We start from the raw sequence: 26,329 nt of genomic DNA, 5'->3' as shown, positions 1-26,329 counted from the left end.
AGAGAAATATGGTACAGACTTATTTAAAAAAAAGAAAACCATCAATGTATTTGGCTATTCCTTTGTATGAAAAAAAGAGTAACAGCAGCATTTTTGGTTGCTTTTGAAAAAAAATAAAGTTAAATATTCTTATTTTCCAACTAGTTTACTCTATACTGAAATTACTTGAAGTCACTGTTTATTAAATAAAACAGCTGTGCTGAATTCCGCTCATGTGTATCCTCTCTTCCATCTTGGTTTGTTCATACAACATGGAATGAATGTACTTACATATTTTAATAAACATTACTCTCTCCATTAGCAATGCCTTGCAAAAATTATCATACTGTGATTAAGAACACCTATTAACAATCGCCCTGCAAAACACTGAAGATACTTTCAGCATTAGAACATCATCTGTAATATTCAGCATGGATTTCTTTAGTTTTAATCATACACATACTGAACTTCATGAGAAAGCCAGCTTTGGAAAAAGTGGCAGTTCCTTTTCAAACACTTATTTAAAAATCTGGAATGGCATTAGAAGGTATACAAATATCCTTTTAGATAAACTACAACTCTGAAGAGATGATTATCACACTGTAACATCTGTCAATCTGTTCTCTTACTGGCTGCTTCTGGGAATAATCAACAATGGTAATGAATGAGTGTCTGGTTATAAACAGAAACAATCCTTACAAAAACAGTGGCAATAACTTAAACTATATATGAATATGCACTGTTCTTCTTAGATCTCAGATTAGAATTTGACACACCCACTTATCCCAATTTCTAAGAACAAAAGGAAAGAATTCTGTTAAGTATATGGATAACAGTTAATGCTAAGCAAACAGCCAGTATATGAAAAGATTCTGCCTTACAAATTTCATTAGATTAAATGCAGCATATGATTAAAATGTTCTGGAATTCTACTAGAACACAAAAAAAATATTTCTAAACATAGTATTTTCAAATATCAAGTCAGATGTTTTGATGTTTCACTATTTGTTGTTTGGTTCTGGGATTCTTATTTTTTGATAAATATGGAAGTTATTTATAGAAATCTCACCATTAAATTATTTTTTATTATTTAAAAATCAGTTAATTCATTTTTACTGTATTTTAAAATTTACCTTTACATGTTTTAGGAGTGGTCTCTTTATATACTGTTCCCCACTGTATCTCTTTAAAACAAATTAACCAAGGCTGGCTAGAGTAGTCAGGAAGGAATTAAACTAATAACAAAAGGGGAGACAGTAAAAAGAGGAAAGATTTGCGCACTCAGCACAAAACTGGAATGTTGAGAACAAAACCAAGAAATCAAAGGATATGGAGAGAAGAAATTCTTGAATTGCCTAAACACCAATACTAGGAATCTGGGTAACAAACATGAGGAACTGGAACTGTTAATTTATGAACAGAAATTTGATCTAGTTGGTATTACTGAAACCTAGTGGGATGATTTGCATGATGGAACGTTAAATAGGTTATAACCATTGATTTTAGGAAGGATCAAGTGGGCAAAAGAGGAGAAGGAGTGGCACTCTATGTCAAGAGGCATTACCTGTTTCCAAGTCATTGATAACTAGGAATAAAATCATCTTACATGCTTTGGCTTAATGTCCTAACAGTTAAAGCACAAGACAGGATAGTAGTTGGTGTCTGCTACAGACCACCAAATAACAGTAGGGAACAGGATGACCACCTCTTTATGCATCTATGTATAAGAAAAAAAACTGTGATCATGAGGACGACTTCAATTTGAGTGACATATGCTGGAGGTATCATGCTGCCAGTACTAAAAAAAAAATCCTTGGAATTTCTAAACATTATAGATGACAGTTTCCTAACTCAAAAAATGTTGCAATTTGTCCTAACAGATAAAGAGGAACTGATCACAGAACTAAAAATTAGGGCTGTAAAATGATTACAAAAATTAATTGTGATTAATCACAAGATTAAAAAACAGTTGTGATTAATCGCAGTTTTAATCACACTGTCAACCAATAATAAAATACCATATATTTAAATAATAGAATACTATTTATTTTGGATGTTTTTTACATTTTCAAATATATTGATTTAAATTACAACACAGAATACAAAATGTACAGTGCTCACTTTATATTATTTTTTATTACAAATATTTGCATTGAAAAAAGGTAAATAGTATTTTTCAATTCACCTCAGGCAAATATGACAAATAAATAAAAGAAAAAAATCTATGATTGCACGTTGGTGTTGTTTTTTAAACACACATAACTGTACTCAAAAATAAAATATAAAACTTTAGCAGAGTGGTGGGCAACCCACGGCCCGCACACAGCCCATCAGGGTAACCCACTGGCACGCCATGAGACAGTTTGTTTACATTGACTGTCTGCAGGCACAGCCACCCGCAGCTTCCAGTGGCTGTGGTTCACCGATCCCAGCCAATGAGAGCTGTGAGAAGCGATGTGGGCTGCACGGACGTGCTGGCCGCCGCTTCCTGCAGCTCCCATTGGCCGGCCATGCCAGTGTAAACCAACTGTCTTGCGGCCTGCCAGTGGATTACCCCGACAGGCCATGTGCAGCCCATAGACTGCCCACCACTGCTTTAGAGCCTACAAGTCTACTCAGTCTTACTTTTTGTTCAACTACATTTATGGGAGATAATGCTGCCTGCTTCTTATTTACAGACTACTGGACAGGGTCACGACTGATTAGTACAGGGGTGAGGAGGGGAGACCGCTAGAGTCACCCAGGGAGATGGGAATCCCTGTGGCAAAGGCTCCAAAGCGCCCTTTCCCTCCTTCACATCCTCACAGCTGCTGGCAATTGCCCTTCCGCCTTCCCTCATGTAAAACAAATAAATAGATTAACCCTGAGGGAGTGGGCACAAGACTAACTCAGAGGAGTCAGGAGGCATTTCAGTAATGTGCACCTCTGGTCTGGATAATACAGAGCCTCTCGTCCTCAGCTGCCTCCTGCTTGCTACCACAGCAGGCGCCTCCCTCCCTACCTGGCAACCGAGTCCCATCTCCACAGATGTATAATTAATGCTTGTTTATAATTAATGCTTGTTTAAAAAAAAGAAAAAAAAAGGCGTTCATTTGTTTGGCGTTAAGCACATGTGATTGACAGCCCTACTAAAAATTAATGGTACCTTAGGTACAAGTTATCATGACTTGATCACATTTAGAATTTGAAAACAGAATAAATTCTAGACTAGTGTATATACTTGGTGCTTTAATAGGGCCACTTTCACAAAGCTAAAAACAACTGTTAGCGAAAAACAACACCTCGGAAGAAGAATTTAATCTGAAAGATCTGAATGATAATTCGGAGTAGTTTAAGAACACTTTACTACATCCCCAAAAAGCTACAATCCCACAGCTGAGGAAGAACACAGTGCTGGTGAAAAAAAAACCAATCTGGTTTAGAGAGGAAGTGAAGGCAGCTATAAAAACTGGAAGAAAGGGGAAGCTGATAGTAATGAATACAAATCAGAAGAAATTGTAGAAAACTAATTAAGGGAAGCAAAGGGACATACAGAGAAATCTATGGCCGGAAGAGGTAAGGACAATAGGGAGTTTTTAACTATATAAAGAACAAAAAGAATTTTGACACTAGCATTGGTCCATTACTAGATAGAAACAGTAGAATTATCAATAATAATGCAGAAAAGGCAAAAAAATTCAATAAAAATTTCTGTTCAGTATTTGGGGGGAAAATAGATGATATAGTCTCATCACATTGTGATAACACTTTCATACCAATAGTATCTCTAGAAGATGTTAGACAGATGCTACTAGAGTCAGACATTTTTAAATCATCAGGTCCAGATAGCTTGCATCCAAGAGTTTGAAAAGAGTTGGCTGAGGAACTCACTGGACCATTAATGTTCATTTTCAACAAGTCTTGGCGCACTGAAGAAGTTCCAGAAGTTTGGAAGAAAGAATGTTGTGCCAAATAAGATGTCTCAGATAATTATAGTCCTATCAGCCTACCATCAATCCCAGACAAGATAACAAAGCAGCTGATTTGGGACTCAATTAATACAGAATTAAAGGAGGATAAGGTAATTAATGCAAATCAAAATGGGTTTATGGAAAATACATCTTGTCAAACTAACTTGATTTTTTTTTTATGAGATGACAAGTGTGGTCATTACAGGTTCATGCATCATAGAATCATAGATTATTAGGGTTGGAAGGGACCTCAGGAGGTCATCTAGTCCAACTCCTTGCTCAAAGAAGGACCAATCCCCAAATGGCCCCCTCAAGGATTGAACTCACAACCCTGGGTTTAGCAGGCCAATGCTCAAACCACTGAGCTATCCCTCCCCTGTCAGACTTCCGTAAAGCATTTGACTTAGTAATGCAAAACATTTTGACTAAAAAACTACAATATAAAATTAATGTGGCACTCATTAAATGCATTAAAAACTGGCTAAGTGATAGATCTCAAAATGTAACTGTAAACAGGGAATCAAGTAAGTGTGTTTCCAGAGGGGAGCCGCAGGAATTCGTTCTTGACCCTATACTAGTCAACATTTTGAAAATAGAACTCATTACTGATAAAGTTTGCAGATGACACAAAAATTAGGGAAGCAGTAAATAATGAAGAGGACATGTCACTCATTCAGAGCAATCTGGATCACTTGGTAAACTGGATGCATGCAAACAACATGTCTTTTTAATAAGGCTAAATGTACACATCTAAGAACAAAAGAATGCAGGCCATATTTACAGAATGGGGGACTCTACCCGCAGAAGCAGTGGTTCTGAAAAAGATTTAGGGATTGTGGTGGATAATCAGTGGACCATGAGCTCCCAATATGACACTGTGGCCAAAAAAGCTAATGCAATCCTGGCATGCATAACTACGGGAATCTTGAGTAAAAGTAGAGAGGTTATTTTACCTCTATATTTGGCACTGGTACAAATTTGTTAGTTTCTAAGGTGTCACAAGTACACCTGTTCTTTTTGGTGGAATACTATGCCCTGTTCTGGTGCCCACAATTCAAAGATTGTTGATAAATTGGAGAGGGTTTAGAGAAGAGCCATGAGAATGATTAAAGGATTAGAAAAAGTGCCTTATGGAAAGAGATTCAAGCAGCTCAATCTACTTCGTTTAACATAGAGAAGATTATGAGGTGACTTGATTCCAGTCTGTAATTATCTACATGGGGAAAAAATATTTAACAGTGGTCTCTGTAATCTAGCAGAGAAAGGTATAAAATTATCCAAAGCCTGGAAGTTGAAGTTAGACACATTCAGACTGGAAATAAGGGAATTTTTCTTTTTTTTTTGGACAGTGGTGGTAATTAACCACTGAAATAATTTTCCAAAGATCACAGTTGATACTTCATCACCGACATTTTCTAAATCAAGACTGACTTTTTTTCTAAAAAGATACACTCTAGGAATTATTTTGGGGAAGTTCAGTGGTCTGTGTTATTACAGGAGGTCAGACTGTTGGATCAGAGTGGTCCCTTCTGACCTTGGAATCTATGAAGCACCAGAGCACACTAAATATAACATCTGATGGTTACAGTACCTTCTCACTGGTGAAGACCTCCAAATGTGATATCAGCTCTTTTATTGTTCTCTCCTTTTCTGCCAGCTGAACCTACATGAAAAAAAAGTTTGCTTCACTTAGATTACGGAATGTATATAAGTTCCCCATGTATTATGCTGTAAACATACAAAACACTCAGCAATTTAAAATCATATTTCTGTCTGAAAATATTTTACCTACTATAATTACATGCAACATCCTTTACAGTTGAATAAAGTTAGCAAAAAATATTTCTCTATTTACTTCGGTTTCTTTACTGTGTGCATTTTTCAGAACTTTTTGTTTATTCAATGTCATTTAACTGGTAGCAGTGGGACATTAGAAGGACTCTTCTTCAGAAACATGGCTAGGGAACAAGGGGAAAGGGCAGGGTGATGACAGTGGTAAGGGATACATCTCTCCCAGGGAGGAGATTAGCAGTGGGAGGTAAATACTGAACCTGACGAAGCCTGCCAACAGGTTTGTATTTGCATAGATGAAGGGCCAACTACTTTGATGGTGTTGTTCTCAGGCCTGCCCACACTCCTGCTCAAAAATCCGTCATGAACATCAGTAGGTGAGATAGAAAAACTCAAATTTTTTTCTCTAAAAGAGTTCTTATTAAATTTGTGTGTGGTTCCACAACGCTCTACTTTGCACCTCTTCCTATTCCATGTGTAGCCAAATAAGCTTACTTTATACTGGTCCTCCATTGCTGCTAGCTGGAGTTTTGCACTCTCACTGATTTTCACTTGTTCTTTCCATTTCAGCTCCAATTTGGCCAATTCATCAGCATAAACACTGCATTTCATTTTCTCATCCTAAAGTAGTATAACATAAGTCATGATGAATCACTTAACATTTTACAAATCTATGGAATTTTTTTTTTTTTAATTATCTGACCATGCAACCCTCAGTGCTTCCCAGAAATTAGCCAATTGCCAGGTGACTTCCCCATGGATTGATTACAGGCCCCTATTTATATGATAAGGCTTGGAAGAGGACAAGGGTATGGGGAACTATATCAATGAGATCCAATATACTTTTCCTTCTTGAGCCTTCAACAAGCTGCTATTCTTCTCTCCCCTTATCTGTTCTAGCTTTTTTGTATATACACAGTTTTACTCCTGCTCTTCAAAACATGCTGCCACTCTGTAAGGTGTCTCACATCCACTTCAATAAAAAACTCATTCCAACGAGCTTTGCAAACACCCAGAGCAACTTTCATCCAGAAGGTCAAAGGCAAAGGTTTCCTTTAAAGCATCCCATGTAACTCAAATGACCAACACAAGTCAGTAATGAACCAGCACAAATGCGACCCGCCCCCCGCCACAGAAAGTAATGAATCCAATTGCCTTGCACATGTCACACCATGGTAAACAAACATATTAGCATAATATATTTGTGAAAACATGAAATATAGGGTGGTAATCTTAATGGAAACAAGCGAATGCACTTTATTTAAATAGTTGCCTCCAAAGAAGATCTCTTTGCAGAGATTTCCATTTCAGGTTGTTCTCACCCCAATATTTGCTTTACAAAATTACTGACATTCCACTTCCACCCAAAAATAGCAGACAATCAAACATGCAAATACCACCATAGCACCCACAAAATGAGGTCTTAAAATTCTACTGTGAAGATTCCTGCTTATGATAAAGTTTCTATTATGATCACATCCGTGCTATATGAATGACTATTAAGGGAACAAACAGTTCAGTAGCTGAGAAGAGTATTTCAATGTTTGAGATTTATTCCCTGTAGCTACTTTCTGTTCAACTTTCCAAAGCAGCCCTTTACTTACTGATAACATTTGCTTGCATTTCTTATACTTCTCTGTTTTCTCAGCAATTTCTTTGTTCATTTCACATGCTTGCTCCTTTACCACAAACTCTGAAACTATATCAGGAGAAATGGGGCTAGCTGCAAATATTGAAAAAAAATATGAATATTTTATTCTTTGTTTTTTAAATAAACACAGCACAACAGGAATGAATGAAGGGTGGACAAACAGTTCAAATCTTGCCAAAGTCACACACGCTAATATGCATCTTGGAGACAACATGTACATGACCCAATCTCTGCTGGCCACAGGCATATTAAGATGAGGACAGCTGTATCAGGTTCTTGCCAATGAGGCCCTCAACTGGGCAAAGTTTGGATACCCACGCTGAACAGAAAATATTCCACAGCACATAAGTGTTTGGAGAGTTGAACATCCCTTTGAGAAATTAAACCATTTATAAACTTAATTTAATATATTAATTAATATTAATCTCTTAATTTAATATATTGGTACATATATTTTACCCTTTTGAAAAAATGCTTAATACTCTAAATGTCACACAATTGCAACTATTTACTTTCTCTCCAGTATGTGTTATGACATATTACATGTTCCTTTCTTTATGCTTAGAAGGCTAGATGTGTGGGAAGGTTAATAGTCCATGAAAATTACAACATAGTCAAGTATTTTCTAGCAAATTATTAATGTCTATAAATTATTAGGATACATAGTTCTGTTCTTTTCTGCAGATAACTGAACACTTTACCAGCATGGATTTTGCAATAAAATATTTTAAACTGTAACTGTGCCATGGCTGAAGAGATGTTATGTTACTGTAAACATTTCTTTTTACTGAAATTCTGTTTATTAGCTACACAAAAATAAAAAACATGCTATATATCTTAATAATTGATCTTAAACACCAACTCAGGGCTCAATCCTGCCAACACTTACATTTGTAAACTTCATTTATGTCAGCAGACCCAATGAGAATATTTATGGGTGCAAGTATTTGCAGGAGCAGGCTCTCAAACTGGTGTTCATATTTCTAATCGGTTTCCATTGGGTTATCCAAACACCAAGGGCTAGTTGTTTATATACAAGGTACTTTTATAGATTACTTCACAAATTAATACTCTATTTGAGGCCAACAAATAGAAACCATTAAAAAAAGTTTACATTGTTAATACCTGGAGATGTGGTCAACTTTTTACCTGCAACGACTGCAATAGCTGTCTCAATGTTTGAGGCATCTGTCACTTTCTGTTGGTTCCCTGCAGTTTTCTTTATGAAAAAATAATTTTGATACTTTATTCAAAGAAAACATCCATCAAGAATTACAATGAACTGCTTCAATGATTGTGCAACTGTGAGAACATAGATTTTATAATTTAACTCAGTTCACTACTTTTTGAAGAAGCAGATAACTGTACACCATCTACCGCTTTTGTTTAAAGAAAAACACAAACGCAAATTAATGTATTTCTCTGGCTTTATACCTTCTCCTGGAAATGGGCTCATCAAAGTTGCTAGTGTCAAGGTGAGATAAGAGTATAAAGTGTGTATTCTTTTTTTTTTTTTTAATATCTCCACTGCATCTTTGCATTGACTCTGAAATATGATCAGTTTATTGCTTTTATAATGTCATATTTTATAATAATTTTCTTGCAAAAACAGTAATTATAAAAAATATTTTACAAAATAGATTATGGAAATCTCCACAGAGTATCTGCTAAACTTTAAAAATTTAAATTTAATACTGTAATTTAAACTGAAATCTATGTTAGGAATTGGGATGGATGTAAATTAATAAAAGACAGATCTTGGATACTATAGATCCTTTTTTTTTTTAAGCTAACATTTGAGCTGGGTGTCAGATATACATGACATACACACAACATACCATACCCCAAGACACAAGCAAGGGACCAGACATTTACCAACAGATATTATGGGATGATACCTCATTCCCTATTGACCTTCAGGATGATACAGGAAATAGCAGATATGAATCAAGTAGCTTCTGCAATATCGATAGAGCAATACATATAAATTAAGCAACCAAGCATGCACATAAAAGAGGTGCAGGTTCACAGTTCTGCTGCTGCATGAAATCCCTTTACCCATCTCTGTACACAAGCTTTCTCCCAAGTTCTCTCACCCTCTCTGCAGGGGAGATGAATGAAGGAATGAAAATGCAATGCCACGGTTTCCTCTCTTTCACAGCTGGGGAGAGAAGAAGCCTCAGCAAAAGAATACTATGCCTTGAAGATAACCCAGTTTATAACATCACACAAATTCAATAAGCTTTCTACATATACCAAATACGAGGATACTATGTTTGGTTTCAACAGCTTATATCCAACATCATAGATAAAAGTTGGCTCTACTACAGTAAGTATTATATTCATTGACCATTCCTCACACAATGTTCTGATTCTTGTTTAATGCATTGTTCTTTGCTACAACAAATTTTAAACAAACATTGAAAAGTCACGAAGAGCAAATGGATTCTCCAATGCTACTTACTGTCTGGTCTACAAGTTTATTCACTTGTTTTTGGAGCTTCTGGCATTCCTTGAACTTTTCTCGATAATGGTCAGCAGCCATCTGCAGACGAAGCTTCAGATCCTCAACCTCTCTGCGCAGTTCCTGCTCTACTGTATTCAAAATTTCCTTTAAAAGAAAATAAAAAATAAATATCAAAATATATATTCTCTTTTGTTCAAATCAATACTATAGAACCTTTTTCAGGCAGTGGTAATGAAGACAAAGATTTGATTTTGGGGGGAAGAGATGGGGGATAATCCTTTTTCTTGGTGGCAAGAACACAGGTCCTACAATGAGAGTCACTTTGAGCAGAAGGTGGTGATGGAGTGAGAGGGCATTCATCAGAGACACAAATATGTCTCTCTGGGTCTGTGAGCTGATCTGCATCCACCACAACAAGAGTTTGAGCATTCTAGGGCCCATTCTAATTTTTGGCAACTGACTATGGTTCTGAAGGAACTATATACAACTAAGAATTGGCAGAGCACAACTGTGTTCCATCATGCCCCACATGACAGTGGGAGAAGTGAAGTGAAAATATACAATTGTTGCAGGAACCAAATAACTCAGCTTTAACCACTGGAGTAATTTTCACCTGTTCAGCTTTGCCCAAACTTTGGCTCCTTTCTGCAGCCTGAATGGTGCAATGGACCAGAGATAATCTGGCCAATTTTTCTGAGAATACTTTTCAAAGATATGTTGTAAAGTAATAAATACCTTTTCAATTCTACCCTCATAATAAAGAATGCTGGGGTATTTGAAAATGAAAGAATAAAGTAAATTGCTTTTGCTATATTTTGGAACCATAGGTGCACATTCTATGAATTTTCAGGCTGGCACACGATTTTTATAGTCCTATCTGTAATAGCCACAAGCCCACTGAAGTCAATCCAAGTCTTCCCATTTGAATTCAGTGGGCTTTGGCTTAAACAACCTCCGATGGATAATATACCCATTCATGATTGTTTTAAATATTTTAATGCATTACTACTTATTAAAAAAAGTTTAGCAAAGAATCCACTTTGATCCATAAATTCTGAACCATTTGAGAAAAGGATGTATAGTTTTCTTCTAATGAGGAGAGAAACTTTAGCAAGAGAAGAATCCCATCCAGTAGTTCTTATCTCATTTGCACCAATTTTAGAACAACCGCACCCACAGACATTCAGAAGAGTTTAAAAGAGTCAATTTAAAATAATCCAACTATCACATTGCTGTATTAGTCTGTAAGAATGTCTAAAAAAAAATATTCCTAAATATTCCCATAAAAACTATTAAAGAATCTTCATTCTAATCAGACCTTCTAATCAAATTACAAGTAATATTGTCAATGGTGAGATAGAGGTTTTATTAATTATCCAGAAACAAGTTTTGTTTTCATGATTTTATCAAAACTGAAAACTGCTGTAACTAAACAAGCTCACATCAGGCTTGTGAATAACATTAATAAATCTCAGAACAAAAAAGGTAACATTTTACCTGTTCATTTTTCACAAGAGTAACTTTTTTTAGCTCAGCTACAGCATCAGCAAGCTGCTTCTTCAACTTCTCATTTTCCAGTCGAGCACTATGAAGATCTGCCATTGTCTTATCTCGCACATTTACTGTATCACTCAGCTCTTTTGACATTAAGACAGCTTCCTGCTTGCTAGCCTGAATATGATCTTCAGCTTTCCGAAGTTGTTCCTTTAAAATATCTGCATTCTCCTGAAAGAAAAAAAAAAACTAAAAAATTGTTGTTTGAATATAGTGCTTCCTATTGGTATGGTTATGAGATCTGACCACTTCAAATAAAAAGCAAATTTCCCTGACAACTCTAGCAAAAACATTATGATGCATAGTAAGTAAAAGACAGTTACCTTTTCCGTAACTGGTGTTCTTCAAGATGCGTTGCTCGTGTCCATTCCATATTAGGTGTGTGTGCTCGCCATATGCACTGTTGCCAGAAGTTTTTCCCTCAGCAGTATCCATAGGGGACTGGCTCTGGTGCCCACATAGCGCAGTAAAAGGGACACCGCCGGCTCTCCGCCCTTAGTTCCTTGTCGGAATGCCGAATAGTGGGGATGGAGGACAGATTGTGGAGCGGACATGAGCAACACATCTCAAAGAACACCAGTTATGGAAAAAAAGTTACTACCTTTTCTTCTTTCAGTGCTTGCTCATGTCCATTCCATATTAGGTGACTCCAAAGAAGTACCAGAGGTGGGCAGGAGTTCACGGATGTGTAAACTGACACACAGCTCTGCCGAACCTGGCATCATCCCTGGCCTGCTGAGTGATGGCATAACAAGTCATGAATGTGCGGACAGAGGACTACATTGCAGCTCTACAGATCTCTACGATAGGGATGTGCACTAGCAAGGCTGCCAAAGACACCTGAGCTCTAGTCGAGTGGGCTCTGACCATTGGCGGCAGCAGAACCCCGGTCAGGTTGTAGCAGGTCTTTATGCATGAAGTAATCCAATTGGAAATCCTCTGCATGGACGCTGGAAGGCCTTTCATCCTGTCCACTGTAGTGATGAAGAGCTGAGTTGATTTACGGAAAAGTTTGGTACGTTCAAAGTAAAACGTTCGGCCGTCCAGCACATGAAGACGCCGCTCTTTACTGGTCTTCTGTGGTTTGGGACAGAATATGGGGAGGAAGATGTCCCAGTTCATATGGAAGGTGGATACCACCTTTGGCAGGAAGGCCAAGTGGGGCCGCAGCTGAACCTTGTCTCTGTAGAAGACTGTGTACGGTGCGGTTCTGAGGTCAAAGCTTTAATTTCAGAGACCCGTCACGCTCACATCACTGCCACCAGGAACGTGACCTTCCATGGCACGTGGGAAAGGGAGCAGGAACCAAGCAGCTCAAAGGGAAGGCCAGTGAGCCTAGAGAGGTCCAAGTTAAGATCCTACTGCAGGACAGGAGCCCATACCTGCGGGAAAAGTCTCTCGAGCCCTCTCAAGAATCTGACTGTCATATCATGGGAAAATAACATCTGTCCTTGGCTTGGTGGGTGAAAAGCAGAGATGACTGCAAGATGTGCTCTAACTGAAGAGTGCCCCAAGGCCCTGGTTTCTCAGGACAGCCTGTTTGGAAGAACACAAGGGAGAGATGCCATGTTCGGACACCCAGCAGGAAAACCTCGTCCACACGGCCAGGCAAGTCAGTCTAGTTGAGGGCTTCCTATTCCCCAGGAAAACCTACTGAACTTCTTCCGAACAGGTCTGCTCTCCGGGTTTAGCCATGCAGCATCAACACTGAAAGGTGGAGGGAATTGAGGTTGGGGAGTAAGAGCCAACCGTGGTCCTGTGACAGCAGGTCTGATCGGTTGGGCAGGGGCCACTGACAGGCTCATGAACCTGCCAAACCTGTGCTGGCGAGGCCACGATGGGGCGATCATGACAACCTGCGTCTTGTCTCTCTTGATCTTTGCCAGGACCCTGCTGATGAGTAGAATCAGAGGGAACGCGTACAGCAGGCTCCCTGATCATGACAGGAGGGAGGCATCGGAGAGGAAGACCGTGCTCAGACCTTGCCAAGAACAAAACCAGTGGCACTTCCTGTTCTGTTTGGTAGCAAACAGATCCACTTGGGGAATTCCCCATTTTTGGAAGATCATGAAGGCTCCCTCTGGATGGAGCGACCACTCGTGTGGAGAGGAGAAGTCCCTACCGAGCTGGTCCACCAGAGTATTCTTGACGCTAGGAAGGTGACAAGCTTCCAGGTGAATTCGCGGCTGATGCAAAAGTCCCGTAAGCGGAGTGCCTCTTGACAGAGAGCCAACAAGGTTATTCCCCCTTGCCTGTTGATGTAGAACACTGAGGCTGTGTTGTCCATCAGGACTCATACCACTTTGCCCAACAGGTGGGGCAGGAAGACTCCACACCCCAGCCGGAATGCTCTGAGTTCTCTGACGTTCATGTGTAACTTTGCCTCTTCCAGGGACCACATCCCCTGTGTCTGGAGGTCACAGATGCACACCCCAGCCATGGTCCAAGGTGTCTGACACCAACTCGATGGAGTGAGGGGGGTTATCGAACAGAACCCCCTCCAGGACTGTCCTGCGGTCGGCCCACCATCGCAGTGAGGTCAGTATCGCCAGGGGAATGGTAACAATCTTTTCCAGGGAGTCCTAGGACTGGGAATAGACCATCGCCAGCCATTGTTGCAGGGGCCACACCCAGAGCCTGGCACGGTGGACAACATAAATGCACGCTGCCATGTGACCCAGCAGGTGCAGACACAGCTGTAGTCAGAGGGAACATGGAGACTGCTGCGATGAGGTTCGTCAATGTGCGGAACCTTTCCAGCAGCAGGACCACTCTGGCGCAAGTTAAGTCGAGGACCACTCCGATGAACTCTATCCTCTGCACTGGCACTAACCATATATAACTATATTACAGGATTTTAAAGTTTGCACGAACAGAGAACGAAACAATGCTAACCGAAGAAGCAGACATTCCAGCACTGTCACTGGCAGCAACGAGGAGCTGAGGGTGGAGGGAGATGGCGGCGGCCCTTATACCACTGCCAGTCCCCTACGGATACTGCTAAGGAAAAAACTTCCAGCACCGCTGCATGTGGCGAGCACACATACCTAATATGGAATGGATATGAGCAAGCACTCAAAGAAGAACTGACTTGTACACACGCACCTATTTTTCCCTTATTTTATTGACTCAAAATTGTGTACAATCATTTCTCATTAAAATGAGTTAAAAGTATACTATATATGAACAATCTTTGTTTCAAAATAGAAGTGTCAAATAATATTTTTACTTATTACTTTGCACACTACCTTTTTATTGCTTTTCAAGCTTACATTTTAAACACAATTAACAACTTTAAAAACTTATTTTGTACTCTATTAACATTACAACAGTTCTGATAAGCAGAAACAGCTATCTACGGTTTCACAAACAGAATTCACTTGTATGGTAGAGGAGACTTCACATAAAAGCACTGAGTGACATCCTCTCTCTTGCTTGGGTCCTGTACACCATGAAAAGGCTGGGAGCAGCGAAGAGGTGCCCTAAAAGCCCCATATCTGGCCAAAGGAGGATTCTTTTGGTGCAGGCACTGGAAAAGATAGAGCCGTAAGGCTATTTTCCAAGGACCTGCTTCACAAGCCCTAGCATAGGAAGCATGCCAGGATGGGACTACAACAGGACAGGGACAGAGCCACAGCACACAGTGCTGCAAAGATTCCAGGCAGCTCTGCATACCACAGGGCAGCTCTAGGAGGTTGATGTAATTTAGACAAGCACATGCCCTTTGACTGTGTTCTGGGTTGCACCCAATATGTTTCATTATGTCAGATACTTGAATTTAGTCATAACTACATTCACCGAAGGTTAGAGTAGCCTAATATTCTCAATTTTGTCCTTTTGGGGGGAAAAATTATGCGACATTGAAAGTAACAGATTAGGCTGGATACTAAATACAATTCAAGGAAATTTATGTATAAAAAGCACACAGCATAAAAATATTTCAGTGGTAAATCTTTAGTTGCTGAAAAGAATACCACTGAGTAGACCAGGGATGGGCAAACTTTTTGGCCCAAGGGCCACATCTGGGTGGGGAAATTGCATGCAGGGCCAGGAAAAATTAGGAAGGAATAATCAGTTTCACACATACAGAATGGGAAGAGACTGTCTAGGAAGGAGTACAGCAGAAAGGGATCTAGGGGTTATAGTGGACCACAAGCTAAATATGAGTCAACAGTGTGGTGCTGTTGCAAAAAAAGGCGAACGTGACTCTGGGATGCATTAACAGGTGTGTTGTGAGCAAGACACGAGAAGACATTCTTCCGCTCTACTCTGCGCTGGTTAGGCCTCAACTGGAGTATTGTGTCCAGATCTGGGCATCGCATTTCAAGAAAGATGTGGAGAAATTGGAGAGGGTCCAGAGAAGAGCAACAAGAATGATTAAAGATATTGAGAACATGACCTACGAAGGAAGGCTGAAAGAATTGGGTTTGTTTAGTTTCGAAAAGAGAAGACTGAGAGGGTGCATGATAGCAGCTTTCAGGTATCTAAAAGGGTGTTATCAGGAGGAGGGAGAAAACTTGTTCACCTTAGCCTCTAAGGATAGAACAAAAAGAAATGGGCTTAAACTGCAGCAAGGGAGGTTTAGGTTGGACATTAGGAAAAAGTCCTAACTGTCAGGGTGGTTAAACACTGGAATAAATTGCCGAGGGAGGTTGTGGAATCTCCATCTCTGGAGATATTTAAGAGTAGGTTAGATAAATGTCTATCAGGGATGGTCTAGACAGTATTTGGTCCTGCCATGAGGACAAGGGACTGGACTCGATGACCTCTCGAGGTCCCTTCCAGTCCTAGAATCTATGAATGTAGGGGACAGAGGGTTGAGGTGCAGGAGGGAGTGCGGTGTGCAGAAAAGGGCTCAGGGCTGGGGGCTGGGGTGCAGGTGACATGCGGCAGGGGTCTCAAGGCAGGGGATTGGGGTGCAGGAAGGGATCAGGGTGTGGGCTCCAGCCCAGTGCCGCTTACCTGGAGTGGCTCCCGGGTGTCAGCGGCACGCAGTGGGGCTAAGGCAGGGTCCCCATTCCCAGCCAATGGAAGCTGCACGGGGAAGTACCCACAGGCAAGGGCAGTGCGTGCAGCCCTCTGCCCTACCCCACCTCCCGGGACATAGTCCTAGCCACTTACGGGAGCAGTGCGGGGCCCACAGCGCCACAGGAGCGGCAATCCCGCAGGCTGGATCCAAAGCCTTGATGGGCCAGATCTGGCCCGCAGGCCGTAGTGTGTCCACCCCTGGAGTAGACTGCTAAGGTGTGGGAATAGTAAGTGAGGGATGCCTGGAAAGATGTCAACAGGCAGCTGTTGAAGACAGTTTGGGCACACTTCAAAATGGCTACCACTACATGATGTTGGCCATTTGAAGTATCCAAAACCAAGTGTTTTTTTTTTAAATAAAAAACAGGAGTGGAATCTTACAAAGACTATTGTATTTTTTTTAATCATACACCTAGTCTGAATACGTTTTTAGAAAGTTTACATTGTGCATATAAGCTTTTAATTCATACACTAGTAAATAGGGTATAATTCCAACATTACAGAATAAACTAACTAGTGTTCAAAAGCCCCAACCAAGATTGGGGCTTCATTGCACTAGATATTCTAGAACCACTGCTTCTTTACCCTGTGGTACAGGTCATATTAATCAGTTACATCTCTGCAAATCTGTGGGATTTAGTAACACATAATAAAGAAATGTTAGGGAACCCTCAAGAAATGGCAGTAAGTGCTCAGCAAGTTTAACAAATGAAATATAGATACTGTTTTATCCATTCCTGGAACAAACACTTCTGAGGTAAAACACAGTAACTGTTTTGTCAATATATTCAGCAGCAAAAACCATAAAAGAGTCAAAAGAAGGAAAAGGAGAAATACCATATCTAGTCTAAACTGCAGACAACATGATATCCTCTTTCTTATCTTGCTATTTCCCTTGTCCATAGCACTACTTTCACACTTCCATTGAATACCATTCTCACAATCCTTGTTACTGCAAGGATTGCAAGTTTCTGTTCTTTCATGATCTTGATGACTTCTTCAAAGAGAAGACTAATAAGACCAGATGACTTGCCTTCCTTGTCACATACCTCCCAAAATCCTCTCTATTGTAGTTCCTACCTTTTCCACCCTGCTCTCAAGGTTAATTCTTCCTGAGAAAGTCTTGGAGCCAATTCTCTGCTCTCATCCTCGAGTTTTTGGCTCATCATGTTGTCTTGTTTGATACCTTGTCCTCCCTTGGTTTTCATGTCACTGTTAAATCTTGTCAATGCAAGAGGGGAGAGATAGCTCAGTGGTTTGAGCATTGGCCTGCTAAACCCAGTGTTGTGAGTTCAATCCTTGAAGGGGCCATTTAGGGATCTGGGGCAAAAAAATTTGTCTGGGGACTGGTCCTGCTTTGAGCAGGGGGTTGGACTAGATGACCTCCTGAAGTCCCTTCCTACCCTGATATTCTATTATTCTAAATCCTAACAGTGCTACGACCTTGGCTCCCTTCTCTTCTGGTATTTTTATCTACTGACATGACAACTACCATCTCTGTGCCGACAACTCACAAATTAACTCTCCATGCCTGTGTCCCCACATCGCTCCCTTCATTTTAGCCTGTCTCAGATATCTTTCCCCCCATCCCTCGATATTTTTCCCCATCAACTCAAACTTAGCATCGCTAAAACTGAACTCATTTTGTTCCTAAACCCTCTCCCACTTCCTCATTTCTCTGTCTTTATTGAAGACTCCTCTATCCTCCCTGATAGTCAGGCATATATCCTGGAGGTGACTTTCAACTCCTCCCACTCCTTTGCCGAACACATATAACCTTAAATTAAAAATGATTTCAGCCTGCGAAGTGTATTTTCAAATTGGATCAACTATAGCAGTACCGCTTACCTTGTTTGAGGAGGAAAGCAAAAAAGCTCTCTTCAGGTTTTCTTTTTCAGCTATACATAGCTGTAACTTGCCAACTTCCTCTTTGTAATGGGATATCATATTTTCTTTGTTTGCATCCAGATTCTTTAATGTATGGACCTCTTTTACTAGCTTGGTGTTTTCTATTTCTGTATTCTTCAAGTGTATCTGTAATGATGCTCAAAAGTGTCAAACTCATCTTTTCCAATTAAATTACAGGAATCAGTGACATTATAAAGACCATTGTGTATCTCAAATCGAAGAATAACTTCTTACCTGTTCATTTAAATGTTTTCTAAGTCCTCCTATATCAGGCTTGACTATTAGTTTCCAGCAGATAGAGATACTAATCAAAAACTTGATAATGTTATTATCCTTATATTAAAAGTTTTCTGACTGCTACTTTCTAGTGTACCATCCAACACCAGCTCTGCTATACTAGTAGAGACCACAGCCTTGTTCCAAGAATAGAGCAAGCATAACAATTCTGAAAACTCTAACACAGTGGCTCTCAACCTTTCCAGACTACTGTACCCCTTTCAGGAACCTATACCCCCTTCACCTCACTTAAAAACTACTTGGTCACAAAATCAGACATAAGAATACACAAGTGTCACAGCACACTAAGAAAAATTGCTTACTTTCTCGTTTCTATCATATAATTATAAAATAAATCAATTGGAATACATACATTGTACTTACTTTTCAGTGTATAATATATAAAGCTGTATAAACAAGTCATTGTCTGTATGAAGTTTTAGTTTATACTGACTTTGCTAGTGTTTTTTATGTAGCCTACTGTAAAACTAAGCCAATATCTAAATGAGCTGATGTATCCCCTGGAAGACCTCTGCTTACCCCCGGGGTACGCATACCCCTGGTTGGGAACCACTGGGCTAACACTTTCCTGACTAGGATGGGATGTCTAGACAGGTATAAAATGATTTGGGGAAATTACAGAGAGGCATTACTCTTCTAACATCCTCCTCTTATAACCAGTCTAGACAAATGGGACTGCAACAGCAGTACCCAGTATCAGAGACAATGGGTGAGACTACCTGGAAAGAGCAGTCAGCTACAACCAAGTAATATTTGAAGATGCCACTATACCTAATATGTAATGTCTAGTAAATAAGTGTTACAAATCTCGAGCACGTGCCCAATGCAGGTCTAGAAGTCTCCCATTTGCTCTGTCCGCTCACAAGGAAAACACTGTGGTTATGGAATGTGCCTTGATGTTTACAGGAGACTTAGGGACTAGGCTTTTCCAGTAATGTCTCTAATACAAAGAGCTGCTCCTTGGATGCAGATGTGTTTTCAGGCACACCCTTTTTTTTTTTTTTTTTTTTTTTTTTAAGAAAAAGCTATGTAGATACCGTACAGATGTGAATGTTCTAACATCTCATCCAGATAACTGCTTCTAAGAGGAGAAGCTAAAGGGAGAGATAGCTCGGCGGTTTGAGCATTGGCCTGATAAACCCAGGGTTGCGAATTCAATCCTTGAGGGGGCCATTTAGGGAACTGGGGTAAAAATCTGTCTGGGGATTAGTCCTGCCTTGAGCAGGGGGTTGGACTAGATGACCTTCTGAGGTCCTTCTAACCCTAATCTTCTATGATTCTATGAATGATCGCCTTAAGTAAGCCCTAGTACAAGCTAGTAGAGACATTTCTGAAGTACCACTGATTCCTGTATCTACCTTCTCAAATCCATTTGTCTGAGGTAGTACAATAGATTGATATAAAAAGAAACACATATTCACAGTAACCAGGATGGTTCCAGAAGCTCACTTTGACTAGTTAGGAGGGTTTGGAATTTTACCATTGAAGCCTTGTCTACAACTGAAAAGGTTTACAAGTATAGCTTGACTGGCTAAACCCACCTAGTGGAGATGCAGTTTGTACTAGCAAAGAGTCCAATCACTGGGTCTCCATTGATACAGTATGTCTCTAGAGACCCTTCCATATCTTGTGCCAAACTCTGATGTTTTTCCCATCCATTTTTATCTAAGAGTATTCAGTTTATCACCTCTCTCTCTAAAATGTCATTAGTCTTATTCTAAGTCATCTAGCTTAAGGACATGCAGCTGGAAAGAATATGTTACCTTGTAAAGTTCCTTCTCGTCCTTTTCAGACTTTAACTGACATTCAAGTTGTTCTTTCTCAAAGACGACTTTCTTCAATTTGTCTTTCAGACTAGGGAATGGATTGATTGATATTAATGTAGCAATTCATTCAAATGTTACATTTCGTCTCAATTTATATGGAGTGCATAAACACCAAAAGTAACATTAAAATAAAACAAAGTCTTGCAAGAAGATTGCCAAATACCTGTCTAACTCAGTTTCTTTTGCAATAGCTTTCTGAGTAACAGTCATGATATCTTCTTCAAGTTGGAGAACTTTCGAAGTAGTCTCATCATACTTTTTCTTTAGTTCTTCATTTTCAATTTTAAGAGTTTCTGATGCTTGAAGATTATCCTTTTAAAATATATACACATACATAGATATAATTTATGATAAGGAATACATTTAGAAACATTTTCAAATAGTTTAGAGGGCCAATTTCTATACTTTTAAAGCTGACTCTACTCTAAACAACTTCCTTATTACACTGATTACTGCATTTTTCAAATATAATTGTCCACTTTAAAACAAAGCACACTATTTATTATAAATTCTAAACTAAATAAATTGTGCATACATACAACCTACTTTCATACTGTAGCACACTTGTTCAACTAAGGGAACATGGGATGTAAATCAATTGTTTTTTGGTCATGTTACATCTTTCCAGCTCTCGGTATTTTAAAAAAAAGCAATACTTATGTCTCTAAAATGGAAACATACTTGTAAAAAGATAATTTAATTTTAAAAAGATTTAATGCAAATTGGAGTCTTGAGGATACCTGTCTTCACATAAGTGTAACTAACCAACTCACCAGAAGGAAGAGAAATTTTATCGAATTCTCTTACTGAATATACTTTTAACTACATTTAACAGGATGAAACAGAAGGGACTTAAAGACTTTACAGACTGTACTAACACAGAGATGGGCTGGATGGTTCCAAAAGGTTTTTTCCAGTTCTAATTTCTTATATCTCTAATGTTGTATCTTTTCACATAAATGTATATATTTATAAGCCTGTTGCCAACTACATACAGAAAATAGGTGTATTTACTTAACAAATATATATATAAATCCACGCAAGGGATTAAGGATTAAGTAGAGATCGAAAAGGGGAAAAAAGTGAACAACTAGAGCCCTGCACAGATACAAAAATGTATATCTGCATCCAATCCGCAAAAATTGTCTGTGGATATCTGCAGATTTGTGGGTCTCTACTTATCGTGGCCAGGGTGAGGCTCTGAGACCCACTCCGGAGCCCAGTTGCGGAGTGCCACGCTGGCAGCTGTGGGGAGCCCACACAGAGTCACAGACCCTCCACCTGTCCTCGACTGGGTGGGGACACTGCCAGGGACTGCTCTCAGCCCCCCCCCACAAGCAGCTCCACAGTGGCCTGGCGGGGGAGAGGTGACCTATGGAGTTGTCTGGGGCCCCCGCCCACGGCAGTGCAGGGTCCGCCGCAGCTCCCCACAGCTGCCCATCAGGCTCTTACCATGGCTGGGCTGTGACTCCAAGCCCCATCTCACCCACCCTGGCTGGGTCAGGGAGAGCCACGCTGGCAGCAGTGGGAAGCCTAGGTCCCTCCACCTGCCCTGGGCAGGAGGCCTGGGGGACAGGGACACAGGCCAGGGGCTGCTTGGAACCCAGGCTCCCCACAGCTGCCAGCATGGGTCTCCCCAACCCGGCTCCGGCAGAGGGGCTTGGAGCTGCAGCCTGGCAACTGTGTTCTACCTCTTTACAATCATTACCAGTAATAAAGATTCTGGAAACTAAGTTAGCTGGCAATGCTGTTTATGATGCCTATGGCTAAAAAGAATCCAGCTCATTCTCCCATGACTGTCAGTTCTAAGATGTTGTCAGTAGTAAAACTATGTTTTTGTCAGTCAAGCAAAGAGTGATACAACTTTGCAAGACATCTAAAATAATTCCTTATCATTCTTAAAACATACTTTAAAAAAAGATATCTCCACCAGCAAATCCAAAAAAAACCCCAGGGTTTATCATAAAAACTAAAATATAACCTCACTTGTATCAGCCACTACAATTATTTCTTCAATTACTAAGAAAATACAGAAGTAGAAAACAAATGAATCCATCAAATTAACTATGAAGGCAACGTACATTTGCTTTCAACAAAATCTTAAAACATTTATATTGTGCATAAATCTGAGATACTTAAAAAACAGATTTAAGGCTTAATCCTGCAAACACTCATGTGAAATAACACTGTTCACATAACTAGCTCCACTACTTCAATGAGAATACTCAGATGTGTAATGTTTGCAGGAAGGAGTCTATGGACACTACTATAAATATACACACAAAAAAGCCGCATACTGATTTTGTAGCATATGTTATAGTTTACTTTAGAACACATTAATTCTGTCATTTCACAGAAAACTGCGATTTGATCATGGCTATTCTCACAAATACATAATTTGAAATAAAATGCAAGAATTTCATTTATCTTTACTACTAAAGAATGTCTGCAAATTAGTCCTTCCACCAAATTAGATCAACAATTTGTCTAAATTAATCAGTTTAAAAAATAAGGCAAGATCAATTAAAACATTTACAGGTAATCAGTTTGCTCCTCATAAGAACATTGACAGCACTAAAGGAAGAAATCCCTGGTGTCAAAACAAGTAACTCTAAAACTGTAACAAATAACCCCTAAAACTTTTTTTTTTGTTAAATAAAGATTTCTACTCAAAAAAAGTTCAAATTTTAAAAATGTGTATGTTATCAAAAATCATATAGTTTGGGTAAAAAACAGGCACAGAAAATATTTTAAAATGCTCAGTTTTTGTATTTTACGCAGACCTGATCTGGGCACTTGCAATGCAGACTGAACATACTGCTTTAGTAACAAGGTGCTCCTTGTCATTTTCCAATCAGAGGAGCACTTCTAGTAAAGCAGGTAGGGAAGCTAACTCAAATGAATATTTGATATTTGAATACGACTTTTAAATGAATAATGTTATTGTGCAGATCACTGCAGTAGAACCTGGATTTATGCTGATACATGTTAGAGGAATAAATCACATTAATATAAAAACCTCTTCAAACAGCAAAATAAATTTTTAAGACCTGTTGAAAGAACAAATGTATTAAAATCAATAAATCTGCCTATGTTCCAGGTTATATCAGTGTTATATATACACTGAAACGTTTTCCAAAAGTTTACAGGACCAAAGAAAAAGCAGGTTAAAGGAACAGATTTACTGTACACCAAGGTTATACATTTAGAAAGCTACTGTAAGAGTTGTCACCACTGCAATGTTAGAACATTGTTCACTAGTCCTATCTGGCCACGAGAGGGAGACAAACAACTACTTAAGATTCAGAATCGCAGTATCTTTGCTCTGTACAGTCAACTCAAAATTACAAAATGTCTGTTTGAGAATTTTAGTGGTGGCACAGACTGTCAAAAGGGCAACTGAAATTAAGGCTGACACTTTAACTACAACATACTCCTTGTGCCCAGGCAGAGCAAATTAAGTCTAAGAACATCAGGCAACCAAATGTAATGGGAGAGAGCTTAGCACAACAAAATGGGAAGTTAAATTATGAAAGTTAATGACAGAAAGGCAGATATAATATACCAATAAATACCCCAGACCAAAATGACAAGGTAAATATGATCTTATCTAAGGACCTGAAGATCTCATACATAGTTACCAAAAGGACTATCAGGATTCTTTAGAGCACTGAGGATTTTCTACCAGTTTCCCATGCACAGAAGAATCCCATGCACTGCTACAGACTAGGGACCGAGTGGCTAGGCAGCAGTTCTGCAGAAAAGGACATAGGGGTTACAGTGGAAAAATCATGGAGAAGGTCCTCAAGGAATCAATTCTGAAGCATTTAGAGGAGAGGAAAGTGATCACGAACAGTCAGCATGGATTCACCAAGGGCAAGTCATGCCTGACTAATCTAATTGCCTTGTTTAATGAGATAACTGGCTCTGTGGATGAGGGGAAAGCAGTGGACGTGCTATTCCTTGACTTTAGCAAAGCTGTTGATACGGTCTCCCACAGTAGTCTTGCCGGCAAGTTAAAGTAATATGGGCTGGATAAATGGACTATAAGGTGGAGAGAAAGCTTGCTAGATCATCAGGCTCAACGGGCAGTGATCAATGGCTCCATGTCTAGTTGGCAGACGGTATCAAGTGGAGTGCCCCAAGGGTTGGTCCTGGAGCCAGTTTTGTTCAATATCTTCATTAATGATCTAGAGAATGGTGTGGACTGCACCCTCAGCAAGTTTGCAGATGACACTAAACTGGGAGGAGTGGTAGATATGCTGGAGGGTAGGGATAGAATAGAGAAGGACCTAGACAAATTAGAGGACTGGGCCAAAAGAAACCTCATGAGGTTCAATAAGGACAAGTGCAAAGTCCTGCACTTAGGAAGGAAGAATCCAATGCACTGCTACAGACTAGGGACCAAATGGCTAGGCAGCAGTTCTACAGAAAAGGACCTGGGGCTACAGTGGATGAGAAGCTGGATATGAGTCAACAGTGTGCCCTTGTTGCCAAGAAGGTTAACGGCATTTTGGGCTGTATAAGTAGGGGCATTCCCAGCAGAACGAGGGACATGATCATTCCCCTCTATTCGACACTGGTGAGGCCTCATCTGGAGTACTGTGTCCAGTTTGGGGCCCCACACTACAAGAAGGATGTGGAAAAATTGGAAAGAGTCCAGTGGAGGGCAACAAAAATGCTTAAGGGGCTGGAGCACATGACTTATGAGGAAAGGCTGAGGGAACTGGGATTGTTTAGTCTGCAGAAGAGAAGAATGAAGGGGGGATGTGATAGCTGCTTTCAACTACCTGAAAGGGGGGTCCAAAGAGGATGGCTCTAGACTATTCTCAGTGGTAGCAGATGACAGAACAAGGAGTAATGGTCTCAAGTTGCAGTCAGGAAGGTTTAGGTTGGATACTGGGAAAAACCTTTTCAATGGGAGGATGGTGAAGCACTGGAATGGGTTACCTAGGGAGGTGGTAGAATCTCCTTCCTTGGAGGTTTTTAAGGTCAGGCTTGACAAAGCCCTGGCTCGGACGATTTAGTTGGGGATTGGTCCTGCTTTGAGCAGGCGGTTGGACTAGATGACCTCCTGAGGTCCCTTCCAACCCTGATATTTTATGATTCTATGATTCCCACAGAGTCTTTTCTGCTATGAATAAAATGCTTTGCATAGCTTTGGAACAGGAACATTCTAGGATTGTTGCCCATCCAAGTACCAAGCTGTGAGATGAAGAAAATCCAGGGTGGGATGCTTGACCCTGCCATTCTTCTGAGTCAAGACAACCAGAAGGTCTGGATGCTGATAGGTGAACAGAAAGACATTTGTGGTAGACTCAGAAACCAGAAATATCTGGGCCATTTGTTGGGGGGATGAGGATGACCTGTGCCCTGTCTAGTAAAATCTTTCTCACAACAGCGGAATGGGAAGGAAGGCTTAGTTCAGGTGACCTATCCACTGCACTAGGAGTGTGTCACCTCTGTCTTCAAGCTCCCCAGAGCAGCACAATAGCAGAGCATCAGGACAGTCCTTAAGCTCTCCTGCACCAGTACATATTGGACTTCCTGTTTGCGTGGGAGGCAAACTGGTTACAATGGGGATTCCTCATGAAGTGAAGATGCTGTTTACCACTGAATCATGAAACTCTCAAACAGATCAGTGGTGAAATGCCTGCTGAGGCTGTCCAGCAGTGAATTCTGGGCACCCAGGAGGTACATTCCTGATAGGATGATGTGATTCCGGATACACCATTTCCATAAGTTGACTGCCTCTATACACAAATGGATCTCACCCATCCCTGCTTATTTATAAAGAATACAGTTATGCTGTCTGACACTATCAGAAGATGCAGAGATTGTATGAGTGGTAGGAATGCTTTGCAAGGATCTCTACTGC

The 26,329-nt window shown here is 40.0% G+C and overlaps 1 protein-coding gene across 1 annotated transcript in view; it reads right to left on the bottom strand.

Moving 5' to 3' along the window:
- The window catches only part of TAX1BP1 (Tax1 binding protein 1), a 78,641-nt gene that overhangs the window by 18,584 nt on the left and 33,728 nt on the right, over positions 1-26,329 (bottom strand). The window contains exons 6-14 of the mRNA XM_050938617.1: positions 20,615-20,763; positions 20,389-20,479; positions 18,269-18,454; positions 11,336-11,563; positions 9,836-9,982; positions 8,521-8,590; positions 7,325-7,443; positions 6,216-6,341; positions 5,521-5,592 (exon numbers count right to left, since the gene is read on the bottom strand). Coding sequence (XP_050794574.1) covers positions 5,521-5,592; positions 6,216-6,341; positions 7,325-7,443; positions 8,521-8,590; positions 9,836-9,982; positions 11,336-11,563; positions 18,269-18,454; positions 20,389-20,479; positions 20,615-20,763 — 1,188 coding nt within the window. The remainder of the gene's footprint in view (positions 1-5,520; positions 5,593-6,215; positions 6,342-7,324; positions 7,444-8,520; positions 8,591-9,835; positions 9,983-11,335; positions 11,564-18,268; positions 18,455-20,388; positions 20,480-20,614; positions 20,764-26,329) is intronic.

Source organism: Gopherus flavomarginatus, chromosome 2, assembly GCF_025201925.1.
Source record: "Gopherus flavomarginatus isolate rGopFla2 chromosome 2, rGopFla2.mat.asm, whole genome shotgun sequence".
NCBI lineage: Eukaryota > Metazoa > Chordata > Testudines > Testudinidae > Gopherus > Gopherus flavomarginatus.
This window is presented reverse-complemented; position numbering and strand designations above follow the sequence as displayed.